This window comes from Phascolarctos cinereus, unplaced genomic scaffold (genome assembly GCF_003287225.1).
Source record: "Phascolarctos cinereus isolate Bilbo 61053 unplaced genomic scaffold, phaCin_HiC Scaffold_4;HRSCAF=312, whole genome shotgun sequence".
Taxonomy (NCBI): domain Eukaryota; kingdom Metazoa; phylum Chordata; class Mammalia; order Diprotodontia; family Phascolarctidae; genus Phascolarctos; species Phascolarctos cinereus.
In genome coordinates, this window is record NW_027555847.1 from 221,501,179 (window position 1) to 221,514,553 (window position 13,375).

General features: G+C 35.6%; 1 protein-coding gene across 6 annotated transcripts in view; it reads right to left on the reverse strand.

Annotated features, from left to right (window-relative positions):
- Positions 1-13,375, reverse strand: part of IQCE (IQ motif containing E) — an 88,936-nt gene that overhangs the window by 26,618 nt on the left and 48,943 nt on the right. For all 6 annotated transcript variants that reach the window (XM_020975220.2, XM_078152927.1, XM_020975223.2 and 3 more), the window contains 5 exons: positions 13,011-13,066; positions 8,817-9,016; positions 7,717-7,821; positions 6,761-6,851; positions 1,181-1,366 (listed from right to left, as the gene is read on the reverse strand). In XM_020975220.2, the coding sequence (XP_020830879.1) occupies positions 1,181-1,366; positions 6,761-6,851; positions 7,717-7,821; positions 8,817-9,016; positions 13,011-13,066 (638 nt within the window). The remainder of the gene's footprint in view (positions 1-1,180; positions 1,367-6,760; positions 6,852-7,716; positions 7,822-8,816; positions 9,017-13,010; positions 13,067-13,375) is intronic.

Consider the following 13,375-nt stretch of genomic DNA (forward strand, 5'->3'; position numbering starts at 1 on the left):
AAGTATCACAGTGTTCAGGTAAGCAGGTAACTCCATGGTTGTTTTAGAAAAACAAAACAAAGCAAAAATAAAATACTGACAACCCAACAAATCACATTTTCTCTCTAAGAGCTTTTGTTACATATTTAGCATCTGACAAGTGGAGCAATGTATATATAGTTAAAGTTTAATTTCTACCCTCTCTTGTGGTAAATTAGTTAAGCTTTAAGATTGTTTGAATTCCTAGTATTTACCTCATGTACAAGTTTCCATAATCATGTAACATTGCCTACATATACTTAAATCTTTTTGGCATTCTTAGAAACTTTAGCTTCTCTGTAACCATACTTTTCTATATAAGTAAGGTCAAGTAAATAGTATTTGTCTCATAAAAACCAGTCTGCATTCCTTTAACAGAATTAGAGAGAAAATTTCCAGATATCAGAGTGCTAGAAATGTTTGTCTGTTATCAGAGGCCTTGATGATATGGTCAGAGATATAGTAAAGTTGACTATGGAAATGAGGTCAAGGTCAGAGGGGTTGATCCACGTACCAGTCAGCTTTGTACCATGAAAAACTCAGCCTTGTCAAGTTAATCATTTCATAAATCATATTTTACTCATCTGCTTGTCAGGTGACTGTACGAATGGCTTCAGGGCAATCCATTTTAGCTACTAGAAAAATAACTCAAAAGTACACAATCTTTGGGTACTGTGGGTCAATAGCATTATTTTTCTATGGGCAAAGCAAAAGTCCTATGATTTTTATATGAAATGATGTGAAATGCATATTTGTTACACACAAGCTGGAGACTGTAGATTCCAGGTCTGATTAAGAATTTATATGGGAATTAATCTCATCTATCTCTTACTGGGAAACCTTTTGGGATAATGTCACCCACCCATGTGCCAGCAGTAGAAGAACATGGGACAGTGGGAAAGAACACTCAAATGGGAATCAGGCTTTGCTATTGATTACCTGTGTGACTTTAGAGAAATCATTTCACCAAGTTAGGCCTCATCTATAAAATGAGAGGGCTGGACCCATCAATGGCTCTGCTCTCTAAGCTGCCTTCCAGCTCTAAGAGTCTACAATTCCTAGGAGAGAGCTTTTCTAAGAATGCTTATTTGAGAAGCAAGAGAGTCTAGAACAGGAAGAGGTGACAGCTACATAGAACTACTTTTTTTTCAGGAAATATCACCTTTCTCTTGAATATCTTCCACTGAGTTTGGATAATTCTGGCAGCTTTATCTCTTCTGTGCTCTTTGTTTCCTGCATCAGAGTGGAAAGTGGGAGGCTGAATGGATGTGTTACTTGAACTCGATACAAAACCTTGCTGAGTCTGGATACAGGTAATGTTGGAGGAGATAAAGGCATCTTCCTGAGCCTGTAAGAAATTCGAGATAGAAAAGAATGAATCATGGAAGGAAATGAATAAGTAGAAGCAGGGTAGATAACTATCAGGTAAGGTGGCAGGATATTACTTCGCATGATAGCAGGATATTCTGATCATGCTTTTTAATTTGGAGAAAAATTGTATATACTGATCAGCCTGACAAAATCTTTGGTGAGAAACAAAGTACAAACTGTAAAATGGATTCAAAGTCATTTTTCATTAAAGTTTCCAAACTTCTTTCTGGAAGCACTCTTCTTGTTGGAAAAAAACAAAAACCAACCTTGACATCACCTGAGATCCTGCCAACATGCAATACTTCAATCTTTTTCGGGTGGGTTTCAAAAAGCCTTCCTGACATTATCTAATTAATTCTTCTCACACCCCAAAGAAGTAAGTAGGTGAAAAATATCAGCATCCCTATTTTATAGCTTGAGAACACTTAAAGAACAGAGAAGGTTATTAATATTTTCTGAGGTCACAAAGCAAGCTAGCAACACTAAAGAAGATGGAAAATAGAATACCTACTTCTTGGGTTACTTAGTGCCATGACTGATCAATGCCAACATTAATGATACCTAACATCAAATGATGGGCCAAATTCTTCTGTTGGGAAAGCTATTTCCTAGGGTTGGGGCAGAGGAAGGAGAATTTTGAGTTTGAATTAACTTTCTGAGGCCAAGAAGCATTTCTAGCATTACTACTATTTCGAGGAGCCTGAGTCACTATGCCTATAAAATGGTTTATAATTTATCATTTCTTAAATTAGAATTAATGAATAAAAGCAAACTTCTGATGTTGTTACAGAGATGATAACTGGAAAAGTCCTAGGTTTTTGTTTATTTGTTTTTAGTTATTACTTTGGCTTAATTAATATACATAAAGTACAGGTGGTAGGGTTAAACATGATAAATATCATTTTGGTTTAGGTTGGAAGAAAGAAGTTTTTCCATTACAACCATCAAATTGTTACTGTTTCCATATTAACACCAGCTTTCTAGTACACATTTTCTTTCTATAAGCCTTCATTTTATATTTCTAACAATAAAAATACTAATCTCTAAACTCAGTAGAGACTAAGTTATTGGAAAAAGACCTCACAAAGGAAGCAATCCAAAAAAACTATTATAAATTTAAAACTAGGCCAAATGCCTAGGCCAGATCAATAATAGGTTTTTAATAGAATACTGCCCAGAACAATTAGCTGCCATCATATCTGTTTGACTAAGCACACCAACCTAATTTCTCCTGAGGCTTCTGTAACTTGGTTTAATTACCCTACTTTATTTTCCGATAAAGACCCCTCCCTTCCCTCAGAGTACTGTAATCTCATGGACATTGATGCTGTACTGAAGGGAGCAACTTGTCACTTCATACATAGTTGAAGAAAAAGAAGTCTGATTTAAGCAACTTGGCAGCAAGTTCTAATTTTTCAAATTATAAAACATTTCAATTCCTTATGGCAATAGCTAGAGGTAATAAGATGGATTACATTGTTCTACTTAAGTGCATTAAAATGATCATTAGCAATTAGTAATATCCAGATCTCTCTTCCCTATTTAGAGGACTACTCCAATCCTACCCGATAGCCCTGCCTTTCTTTGAATAAACACTAGACACTCTTGTCTCCCCTGCTTCAAAAACAAACAAAGAAAGGTTACTGGAATAAAAACTTGTCATGTCAATTACTTTATTACCCTATTTTTCAAAGATGTTCTCTATCACCTATTTACTACAAAATTTACGGTCTATAGCAAGTAAATTCAAAAAAATAGGAAACAAATTAGGAAGAAAAAAATAATCAATAGATTATCTCCTGGTAGAAGGGATCTTAAACGCCTAAAAATAGCAATTGCTGTGAACATCTTTGAATATAACTGCATAAGGATCTAAGCTTTAACAGGGTAATAGAAAAAGTCATTATATGATCCAGCTTTTCAGTTTCTTGCAGAAGTTGTTTCTGTAAGGACAAGAGTTTGAGACTGTCCAATTTTAGAAGAAAAAAAGATGCCAAAATGAAAAACAAAGAGTTCAACTGTAGAGCCACTGGACAAATTCCCTCAAATCTTAGCCAAGACTAATTCAGCTGCTGACTATAGGACTGAATACTCTGAAGCCAAGACAATAATTAAGGAGGCAAAGGTGTTAGGAGACCCTGTGGATACGGCAACTCAGCATTTAATCAAGTTATTAGAGAGTTTCAATGCCGAATTACTGAGATTAAGCAAAAGGATGAAACCTCTTGGCAAGTGTGAAAAGGGCACCAGATACATGCCTCCACCATTTTTTTTTTTTGGCAAGGCAATTGGGCTTAAGTGATTTGCCCAGAATCACACAGCTAGTGTTATGTGTCTGAGGTCGGATTTGAACTCAGGTCCTCCTGACTCCAGGGAGGTGTGCTATCCACTGCACCACCTAGCTGCCCCTTAAGCCTTCATCTTTTAAATTCAGATAACCAGCCACAATATCAGACCCTTAAGAAAATGAAAGGAGAAAGGATGAAGAAAAAAAAAATGAACACCACACAAGAGAACCGTCTTTCCTGAATGGAACTGGGTCCAACACAATGGTGCAAAGATAGGCATTCATTGCACTAAAGCCATTCCTTCTCTAAGTCTCCAAATCAGTATGCTGAAAAGACAAGAAAATAGGACAAGACGTGTTTGTATCCCATTTTTCTTTAATGGCCTAGAGAAAATCTCATGGGGGAAGAGATTAAGGAAGAGTTTGAAGGGGATGAGCTTTAATCTAAGAGAAACTAAGAAAACACATTCCCAAACATGTGGGAAAATCCTTATTCCTCAAGCAACATGGAATTTTTCTCTAAAAGGGTTAAAATTCTAAGAGGAGCATCCAAATTTATTGAAGGAAACTGGAGAATTAATATACACAATATGGTTTCACATAGTTAACAATTTTTCAAGTCCAAGACAGCCTTCATTCATTCCCTCATTCATTCATTCATTCAACAACCCTGATGAAGTACCTACTCTGTATAAGACACAAGAAAAGATACAAGAAAAATAAGACACAGTCCCTGCCCTCAGATAACTTATATTTATATATGAGATGAGATGTGTAAGATAGAACCTGATATGTACATAAAAGAAGTGTGAACAATGTGCTATGAGAAATCACAGGAAAAGACAAACACTGATTTCAGCTGGAGCTTATGTGGAAAGGCATCTCTATGTCATCTGAGAAGTTTTCCTGAAGTCAGCATTCTTTTGTAAATATTTTTTACAATACCTCCAAAAATAATTAGAAATGTATGGCTAAATATTAATCTTATCTGAAACCTAAAGCAGGGGGAAAAATTGGTTATATATAATGCCATGTGATTTAAGTGATTATAGAGTTCCTATACTCTTAGGATACAAAGTAGGTGATTCTGAACTCTGCTTTGCTGCCATTCTGTTTCCAACTGGAGATCCTACCTGATGTTAGAAAATATCTCACAGCAACTCTGAGCATTCAGGCAAAAAAGGAACTTTTGAAAAATGGCTAATTTCTCCACAAGATTGGAAGAGTGTTTCTGCATTACTTAGTATGTAACTCAACATACTGGAAAAACCACCACAAAAGCACACTTTAGGTATAGTGCATAAATTATGCTTTATTCAACAATGAAAAATGTTTTCCTTCTGAAAGAGAATTAAATTGTTTAATAGGCATTTCTCCAGGCAGCAGTGTGTATGTCAATAACAAAACAACACTGTACAAGCTATCAGGTAGAAGTCACACTAGCCTGTACTATGGGAAAACCTGATTTTCCCTGCTTAGCTGTCAGGTTTGTGGCTTATCCAAATTTGCAACTAAAACCGTGCTAGTGAGGTTTTTCAAATACTTAACAAATTTTTTTCATCTATGCCAAGAGTTGAAGTGCTTATAGTTCTATGCTTATTGTAGGATAAGGAGCCATAAAATTAAAAGTGGCATATAAGGGAATCAATTTTGTTAAAGAAAAAGAAAAACTAAATACATATTTCATTTTCAATTGGTGGCATACACAAAGAAAACTTCAGGCTTATTAATCTTTATTTTTTAAAAGGCCCCCAGGAAACTACATAGAAACACAGTCTTTAAAAAAAAATGGTTTCTTCTAAAAGAAACCAAGCCTTGAAACTAAGATGTATTGAATCTGTGATCCCTGGGTACCAGGTAGAAGCCAAAGACATTGGTCTACCAGCTAAGAATCTATTTCAACCTTCCAGTTTCCTTTAACAACAATGAACAAAAAGCTATAGCCAAAGAAAGCAAAGATTCTGCAGGATAAACCACTCCTCTATTTAGGGTATGTGTTTTGGGGACACAGCCTAAACTGCCCTTCTCTGTCATATGCATACACGGTGCTTCTCTCAGAGCATGGAGCAGCCTAAGGGATTTTAATGTTTAAATTCTCAGTCTGGTCTTGGTTCTGCTTTGGCTTTCTATGGTGTGGATTCAAAGAAGTCCAAGAATAAACTAGCAGGGAAACAACGGAGAAGCACAGAAGCTCAGAACTGAAAGGGACCTCAGAGCTTACCTAATTCAATCTCCACCTGAATAGAGGGTTACAGCCAGAAGGGACCTCAGAAATTCTCTAGTCCAATCCCCTCCTTCTACAGATGAAGAAAATGAGGATGCTTAGAGAGGTGATGACTGTCATACAGCAAATCAGCTGGCTACAGCAGATGCTCCCTAAGAGAAGACAGTTGGATCTTTCTGACATGTTCAAGGCTAACAGGGGCCAAGCCAGGGTACCTGCTGGCAAAAAAGACAACCTCTAACAACCAAGCCCAAGTGCCTCAAAATCCACATGTGTAGGTCTGTAAACAAAATGGAAGGAAAAGAGGTGTGAGTGTGTCCAGATGGAAATCTGTCTGCTCACTAGGACGTGCACAGAGATCTACCCATCTTCCAATTTACTTCTAACAAGATGTTTACAATCAAACCAAATCCCTTCTTCTCAAGAGTTATATTCTAATATATTTCTCCTCTGAGTACAATTACACATTTGAAAAATTCTATAATCTTGAATTTTTTTGCATATTTCAAGAACAGTAGTGAAGCAAAGTGCCAGAGTGAATGTATCCCTGCCTGTTATGCCTTACCAATTTACCGTTCTAGAAAGGTAACTGAAGAGCACAACCAACTCTTGAAGTAAGAAAGTAAGAGCAGGATTCACAAAGCCAACTTGCTGACAATAAATTCATTATAAACTTCAATCTACAAAATAATAACTTAAGACATAGAAACCCGTTAGGATAACAAATAGAAAATTCATTTGTGAAAAGCCAGCCAAGAAAAAGTTTCAACATGAGAAAAAGTTAAAATCATCCCTTAAAACTAGCTTGAGAGACCTTCAGAGCCTGAACAAGGGGTAGGGAAAACATAGCTATGCAATACCTCATGTGTTATCTTCATGGGGTCACCTTCAATTTTTCTCTGGTCTACTTCCATCTCTTGCAACTTCTTGGTAAGTCTCTGAATTTCCTCTCTGAAGTGGTAAGGGCAAAGATCAAATATTACTTGTAATCATAATCTTTCTTTTGAATGGTGGAATTTGATGAATGTCTCATAGTGAGAAATAGGCACTCATTAGGTTATCCTGACACATTGGGGATAACTTAGGGATAACACAGTCATGTTGATATTAATAATGCAGCTTTTTTGGGTGTTTTTTTAGGCAATTGGGGTTAAGTGACTTGCCCAGGGTCACAAAGCTAGTAAGTGTCAAGTGTTTGGTCTGAAGCCGAATTTGAACTCCGGTCCTCCTGACTCCAAGGCCAGTGTTCTATCCACTGCACCACCTAGCTGCCCCAACAATGTATCTTGTCAGACCCAAAACCTAGTGAGACAAAATGAAAATTACACAGGGCCCAGATACCAAACCTGGCTTGGACTCAGACCTAGCATTAACTTAAATAGATATAAGCCTGAGAGCAGGAACCATATAGTTCCATTAAAAAGTGTTATCCTACTTAGGTTAAAAGGTTATAATAGGCAATGAGAAGGGGAAAAATATAATTCCTCATTACAAACACTAAAGATCCTTTAGTTTTCACCAAATATATCCTTTCCTGACTTGTTTAAATTCCCACCTTTTTAAAAGAAAGGTTAAAGTATCATTTATTCCCTTTTCTCCCCCAAACAAATCAAGTTGTCCTCTTCAACTGATCATTTCCAAGAATTTCTTACTGATGACTCTCAGTGCAAAATATTTCTGTTCAGCTTCTGCTTTTAGCTCATCAGTACTTTCAGACTGAATCTTCAAATTTTTGCACTTTTTGACCCCATTCAAACCACACCAGCAATGCATTTTATATTCTCTTTACAAATTCAGGACACTTCAATCCATTTACCTCATGCTATCTTCTTTCTCCTTCCTGTCTTTCTCTGTCTCCTCCACTTTTTTCAGTTCCTTCTCCAAAGTAGCTTTGGCCTGTAGTAACTGCTTCATTTCCAAACTGAATATACAGGACCAGAGGGAAATTTCAGTGCTCATTTAAAATATTTTTAGTTACCATTATCTAGCTTAATCAAATGATTACAGAAATTATTTGCTATTCAAAACAATTACCTTAAATACCACCTATTTAAATGTGAATTTTTCAAATTTAGAATCAATTTAAAGTGCTTCTTTGTTCACACAAAATACAGCATTTTAATTACAACCAGAAGGATAATAGGAATGACAGGGTTTGGCTTCTATGTGATTGCACTCTAAAAAGACAGAACTTAGCAGGCTAAATCACCAGGACCAAAGTAGACTGCCAACCAAACAGCATGACATTCAGAAACTATACATATAAACTCAATCTCTAAAAGTTAGAGTTATGCTAACCTAGACCAGATTTTTGATTAGACAGAGTAGGAAAGAAACAGCGATGCCACTGTAAGAGGCAACAAAAACAAGGTATCAGAGGAAGAAAACTGAACAGGAAAAAAATTCAACATTTTTTTTTGCTTTACCAAATTCTCACAACAAAAATGAAAAGGATATAAAATTGGATCAAATACTGTTATAATGGTAAAAAAACAAACAAACAAAAAACCAATTCAGTCAATGGTCTGTTTATTTCAAGCAAAATATGATAAAATTTCACTATAAAAAGAACTGGAAACTCCTTTGGAAGTCACTACAATGGGATGTGACCCGGATTTTCATTTTAAAGTAATTTTTCTAATACTGTGATTTAACCCATTCTTTATATACTGTAATTACTGGGGTAACTTAGCAAATGTTTTATTACCACTAAAACAGAATTTGAAGCCAAAGTCTAAGAAATTTCAGCATAGTAAACAATTCTTTATTGAACACCACTAGTTTTGGACCTAGCATAAAGATGGATTTCTCCCAAACAAAGCTAGATTACTTCAGGTGCAAAATTTTTTTAACACGAAGCAGCAAGAACTTTTTCACATGGTGGAAAGAGGGTAGCTGTGCTGTAAAGAGACGTACTCTTTATCAGACAGCTGAGCTTGCAGGGCGCTTCGGTCCGCCTTCAGCTTTCTTACAATCCCTCGAAGTCGCTCACAGTCCTCAGAGTGCTCAGATCTCAGCAGATCCTGCTGCGCTGTGTTTGGTGTGGACTGAATCAAGGGAACCAATCTGACCTGTTCTGGAGAATGAGATCCTGTGTTCTCGAGCTCACCCACTTTCTGAAAACAAACACAAATACTTAGCTATTATTTTTCTTATTCTTAGGTTTCATAGGCTTTACAGCTGGAAGTGACCTTCATAGGTCTCCTACTGGCCTCAAGAGAGGGCAGAGCTTGTCCAAGGGTCCACATTAAGTAGCAATGCTGGGATTCAAACCCAAATCTTCTGACTCTAAACTCAGTGTTCTACAATAATACAAATATCTGATGAAGTCCTGGATAAGTACAAGAAACCAAAAGGAAATTAGGCTTAAGGCACAAGGAACTTTGCCTGTTATACAGTATACTAAAAGAATAAAAGTTGCAATTAATTAAAAATTCTGAGGCTCTAGCAATGCTAACTGGTATAATACATAACTTTGGGGAAAAGAGAAAAGTTCTTGTGAGAATAAGCAGACTCAAAAAGGTAGCAACAGAAATGCAAATCAAAAGTTAGCTCTGGATCATTTAATAATGTTAGCTTAAATTTTTGTAACATTTTACAGTTTACAGAAGACTTTCCTTACAGCAGCCCTGTGAGATAGTCTAAGTATTATCTTCCTTTTACAGAGAAAAGACTGAGGCTCAGAGAGGTTAGGCAACTTGTACAAAGCCATACGTAGCTAATAAGAATGGAACCAGGATCTGAATTTGGGTTTTCTAATCCAAGACCAGTCCTCTTTCCACTCTACTCCGGAGCTCCTAGGGGAGAAGAGATTAGAGCTCAGGTTTAGAGTCCTAGGTAGGTGCATGGGATGATGAAGAAGCCAAAGACTGCTATGAACAAAAATGAGTTGTAGGCTGGTAGGCCAACACGCTTTAGGGCTTTTGATGCATCACTTGTTATTTTTCATTCTCTGGATCCTTCTTATAACCTACAAAATCTGAATTTTTGATTTAAGAGAAAAAGATTTGTTCTGCTAGTTATGTGAGCCAGAAATAACTCAGTTTTCCATTTCTATCACTTCTTCTCTAAAACTACTTAAAGAAACTTTTCAGATACGCAAAAAAAAAATCATAACCACTTTTAAGCTCCTTAAACTGAAAAAAATTATTTTCTTATGGAAGCGAATACTGAAAACTAAAAATAAATTAAATTTTTAAAAAAATTTATTTTTGAGGTATTTGCCATTTTCCCTAAACATCTGCTTTGTACCTGTGAGAAATTTTAGGGAAAGATTCAAATTTTTCTTTTAAAGTATGTTGACATTCTATTAAATTTCAAAGGATTTAGTTTGGTTACCATAGTAAAGATTTGTAATTAAGGATTTAGAAATTCAAGTCAGTTTACAAGCTTTCCAGCTGGTAAAGTGCTATGTAACATTGTGTACAGCATAAACAAGTAGAAGAGAAAAAAAAGCACTTGTACTGCACCAATGTGGAATTCTTCAAGCAGGCTGTTTAATGTCTCAAAGCCTCGACTGTCTTTCTTTAAAAATTTTTTTTTCATTCTAAACTTACACCAAAAGAGTATTTCCATACATACAGCAAAACATAAAAAGAGGATTCTATAACTAAACCTGGCTCTCCATCTCACACCACTTGCTTAAAAAAAAAAGCATATAATAAATTCTACACATGACTATCTTGATTGTGCTTCCTTCTGAACTTTATTTTCTCCTTTGTGAATAAAAAAAAAAGATGTTATTTTTTGGCATTACTATTACGAACCCCCTTTCCCAATTAAAAACCAAGAGAAAGAGAGGGGAAAACAACCCCTGCAACAAATAAGTATAGTCAAGCAAAAAGAATCCATACAGTGGCCATAAGAAATGATAATTGCACTCATGGCTGCCAAACCAGATAGTATAGAGAGAGAAAAGAGAGGGTCCGAGACAAGCCTTGGGTTTTCCCCAGTTAGTTAACGTGATATGAAGATGCAGTAGAGCAGACTGAAAAGCAACCATCAAATTAGCAGCAGGGGAACCAGAAGAGAACTATGTCATGAAAATCCAGAAAGGACAGTGAAACAGGAGAAGAAACTGATCAAAAATGTCAAATACTTTAATAAAATAGAAAATCGTTATCAACAGTACAAAAGAGATAAGAAGGAAGCAGAACCAAATATAGGATTCATGTTTTACAAACTCAATATTATAAAAACCATTAGGGAAAGGAATTCTAAAAGAAAATCTATCATCTCAATTTTGAAAGAGAAAAATGTTTATCTTTTGAACATATGGGAGAAATTTGTTTGATAATATAAAAAATATTATACAACAAAAGCAATGTATTCAAAATAAAAAGAAACGGGAAAATACTTAACTACTCAAACATAAATACAGCAAGTAAAAAAATCTGTTTTCTAGAATCTACAGGAGAACGACGCAAGTTTATGATAGTAAAACCTATTCCCTAATACAAACATAAGAACAGAAAATTTCTGAAAGAGAAAACATAAACTGCTAATTATCACTTGAAAATATGTTCAAACGCTAACATAAGAGAAATACAAATTAAAACAACTCTAAGTACCACCCTATATCCATCAAATTGGCAAATAATTAAAAACAATAAAATTCAATGTTGGGGGGGTGGTGTTGGGGTGGTGGTGGTGGTGGACTGCTAGATATTCTTTGTTTCATTAATGGTAGAAATGAATTTTGTATACAATATTTTGGACAGCCCTCTAGAAGTAGATAATAAAAACTGTAAAACTCTGATCCAGTAATCTCAGTACTAGGGACACATACTATAGACACTATCAAAACAGCTATTGCTACTTTGGAGTAGTGAAAATCTAGGGAAAAAATACCCCAATATAACCAAGCTGGAAAATTGGTTAAATAAAATATAGTAAATCAATATAATAAAATATCATTGTAATATAAAAATTATATATGATATAACAAATACAGCATGGGCTGCTGGACTTAAAGTTAAGAGACCTATGTTTGAATCCTGGCTCCTCATATGTACAATGAAGACACTTGTGTTATCTTTTCACAGCGGTTGCTGTAAGGAAAACACGTCAAACTGCTATGCAAATGTGGATTATTAATACCAAGAAATATAGGCATACAGAAGTGATATAAAGAAAACAGAATTAGAACAATATTACACATTATAACTATATGAAAACAAAAGCAACACAACTTAAGAAGTACATAGATGCCTGACACATAGTAGATATTTAAGAAATGCCTATTACTTACTGACTAAAAAGAGACTGGAAAAAAGAGGTGGGGCTAAGCCCTGGGTTCTCCTCCTTCCACCATCCCAAAATAGAGAACAGAACACAAGAAAGACCAAAAGGACTTGTAGATAAACAGGATAGCTTTGAAAGTTATGTACTGAATGTATTATTTATTTTAAAAAAAACTTTACATAAAAGAGCTTTGCAATTGCATGTATGATCTTTTCCTGTCCTAATAATGTATATGGAAATGTTCATTTTATTTGGTGTTTGTTAGTTTCAGAATTTTTAAAATTAAATGAATATATTTAAAAAGAGAGACAAGAAGACACAGTGAATAAATTATTGTTAATAATGTGCTGGACAGACAGCCTTGGAGGCAAGAAGAGCTGGGTTCAAGTCCCACTTGAAGACAAGATTTCTGTGTGACTCCGTGCAAGTTGCTTAACCATTCGGTGTTCCTGATAACTCTCTCTCTCTCTCTTTTTTTCGGAGGCAACTGGAGTTAAATGACTTGCCTGGGATCACATAGCTAGAAAGTTTCTGAGGCTAGATTTGAACTCAGGTCCTCCTGACTCCAGGTCTGATGCTCTGTACACTGAGCCACCTAGCTGTCCTGTTCCTGATAACTTTCTACCCTGCAGAATAGTGGCTGGTCTAAAGCTAAATGCTAAAGCTTCCTCACTGGTCTGGACCATGTAAAAATGGTCACAATTTGTCAAGAAAGCTAATATCTCACTTGCTGGGCCAGCTTTTAAAAAATAATTTAAAAAATATAGTCATGCCACTTTAAAAATTTTAAACAGTTTAAATTAAACATAAATACATAAATACAAAATAAAGCTTAAAAACTACTTTAAAAATAATTATGTCACTCACCTTTTCCAACTCTGAGATTCGTCTCATTAGCCTTTGTTTACTCCATTCACTATAACCTAAAGGGAACAACAATGCCTTTAATAGACAATCAATCAGCATTTATTAAGCCCCTACCATAAGTCAGGCATTGTGCAAGGTTGTGAGGATACAAAGTCAAAAATAACAGTCCTTCCAGGGAAGGTAACACATATATAAATAAGTATATACAAAATAAATAGGAGGTAAAAGAGGAGAAGGGAAGAGTGGCACTAGAAGCATCATCAAGAAAGGCTTCGTGTCGAAGGTGGCGATGAAGCAGAGTTTTGATGCTAAAAGGTACAGCACATTACAGGTATGGGTCATAGTCAGAACAATGGCACACAGAT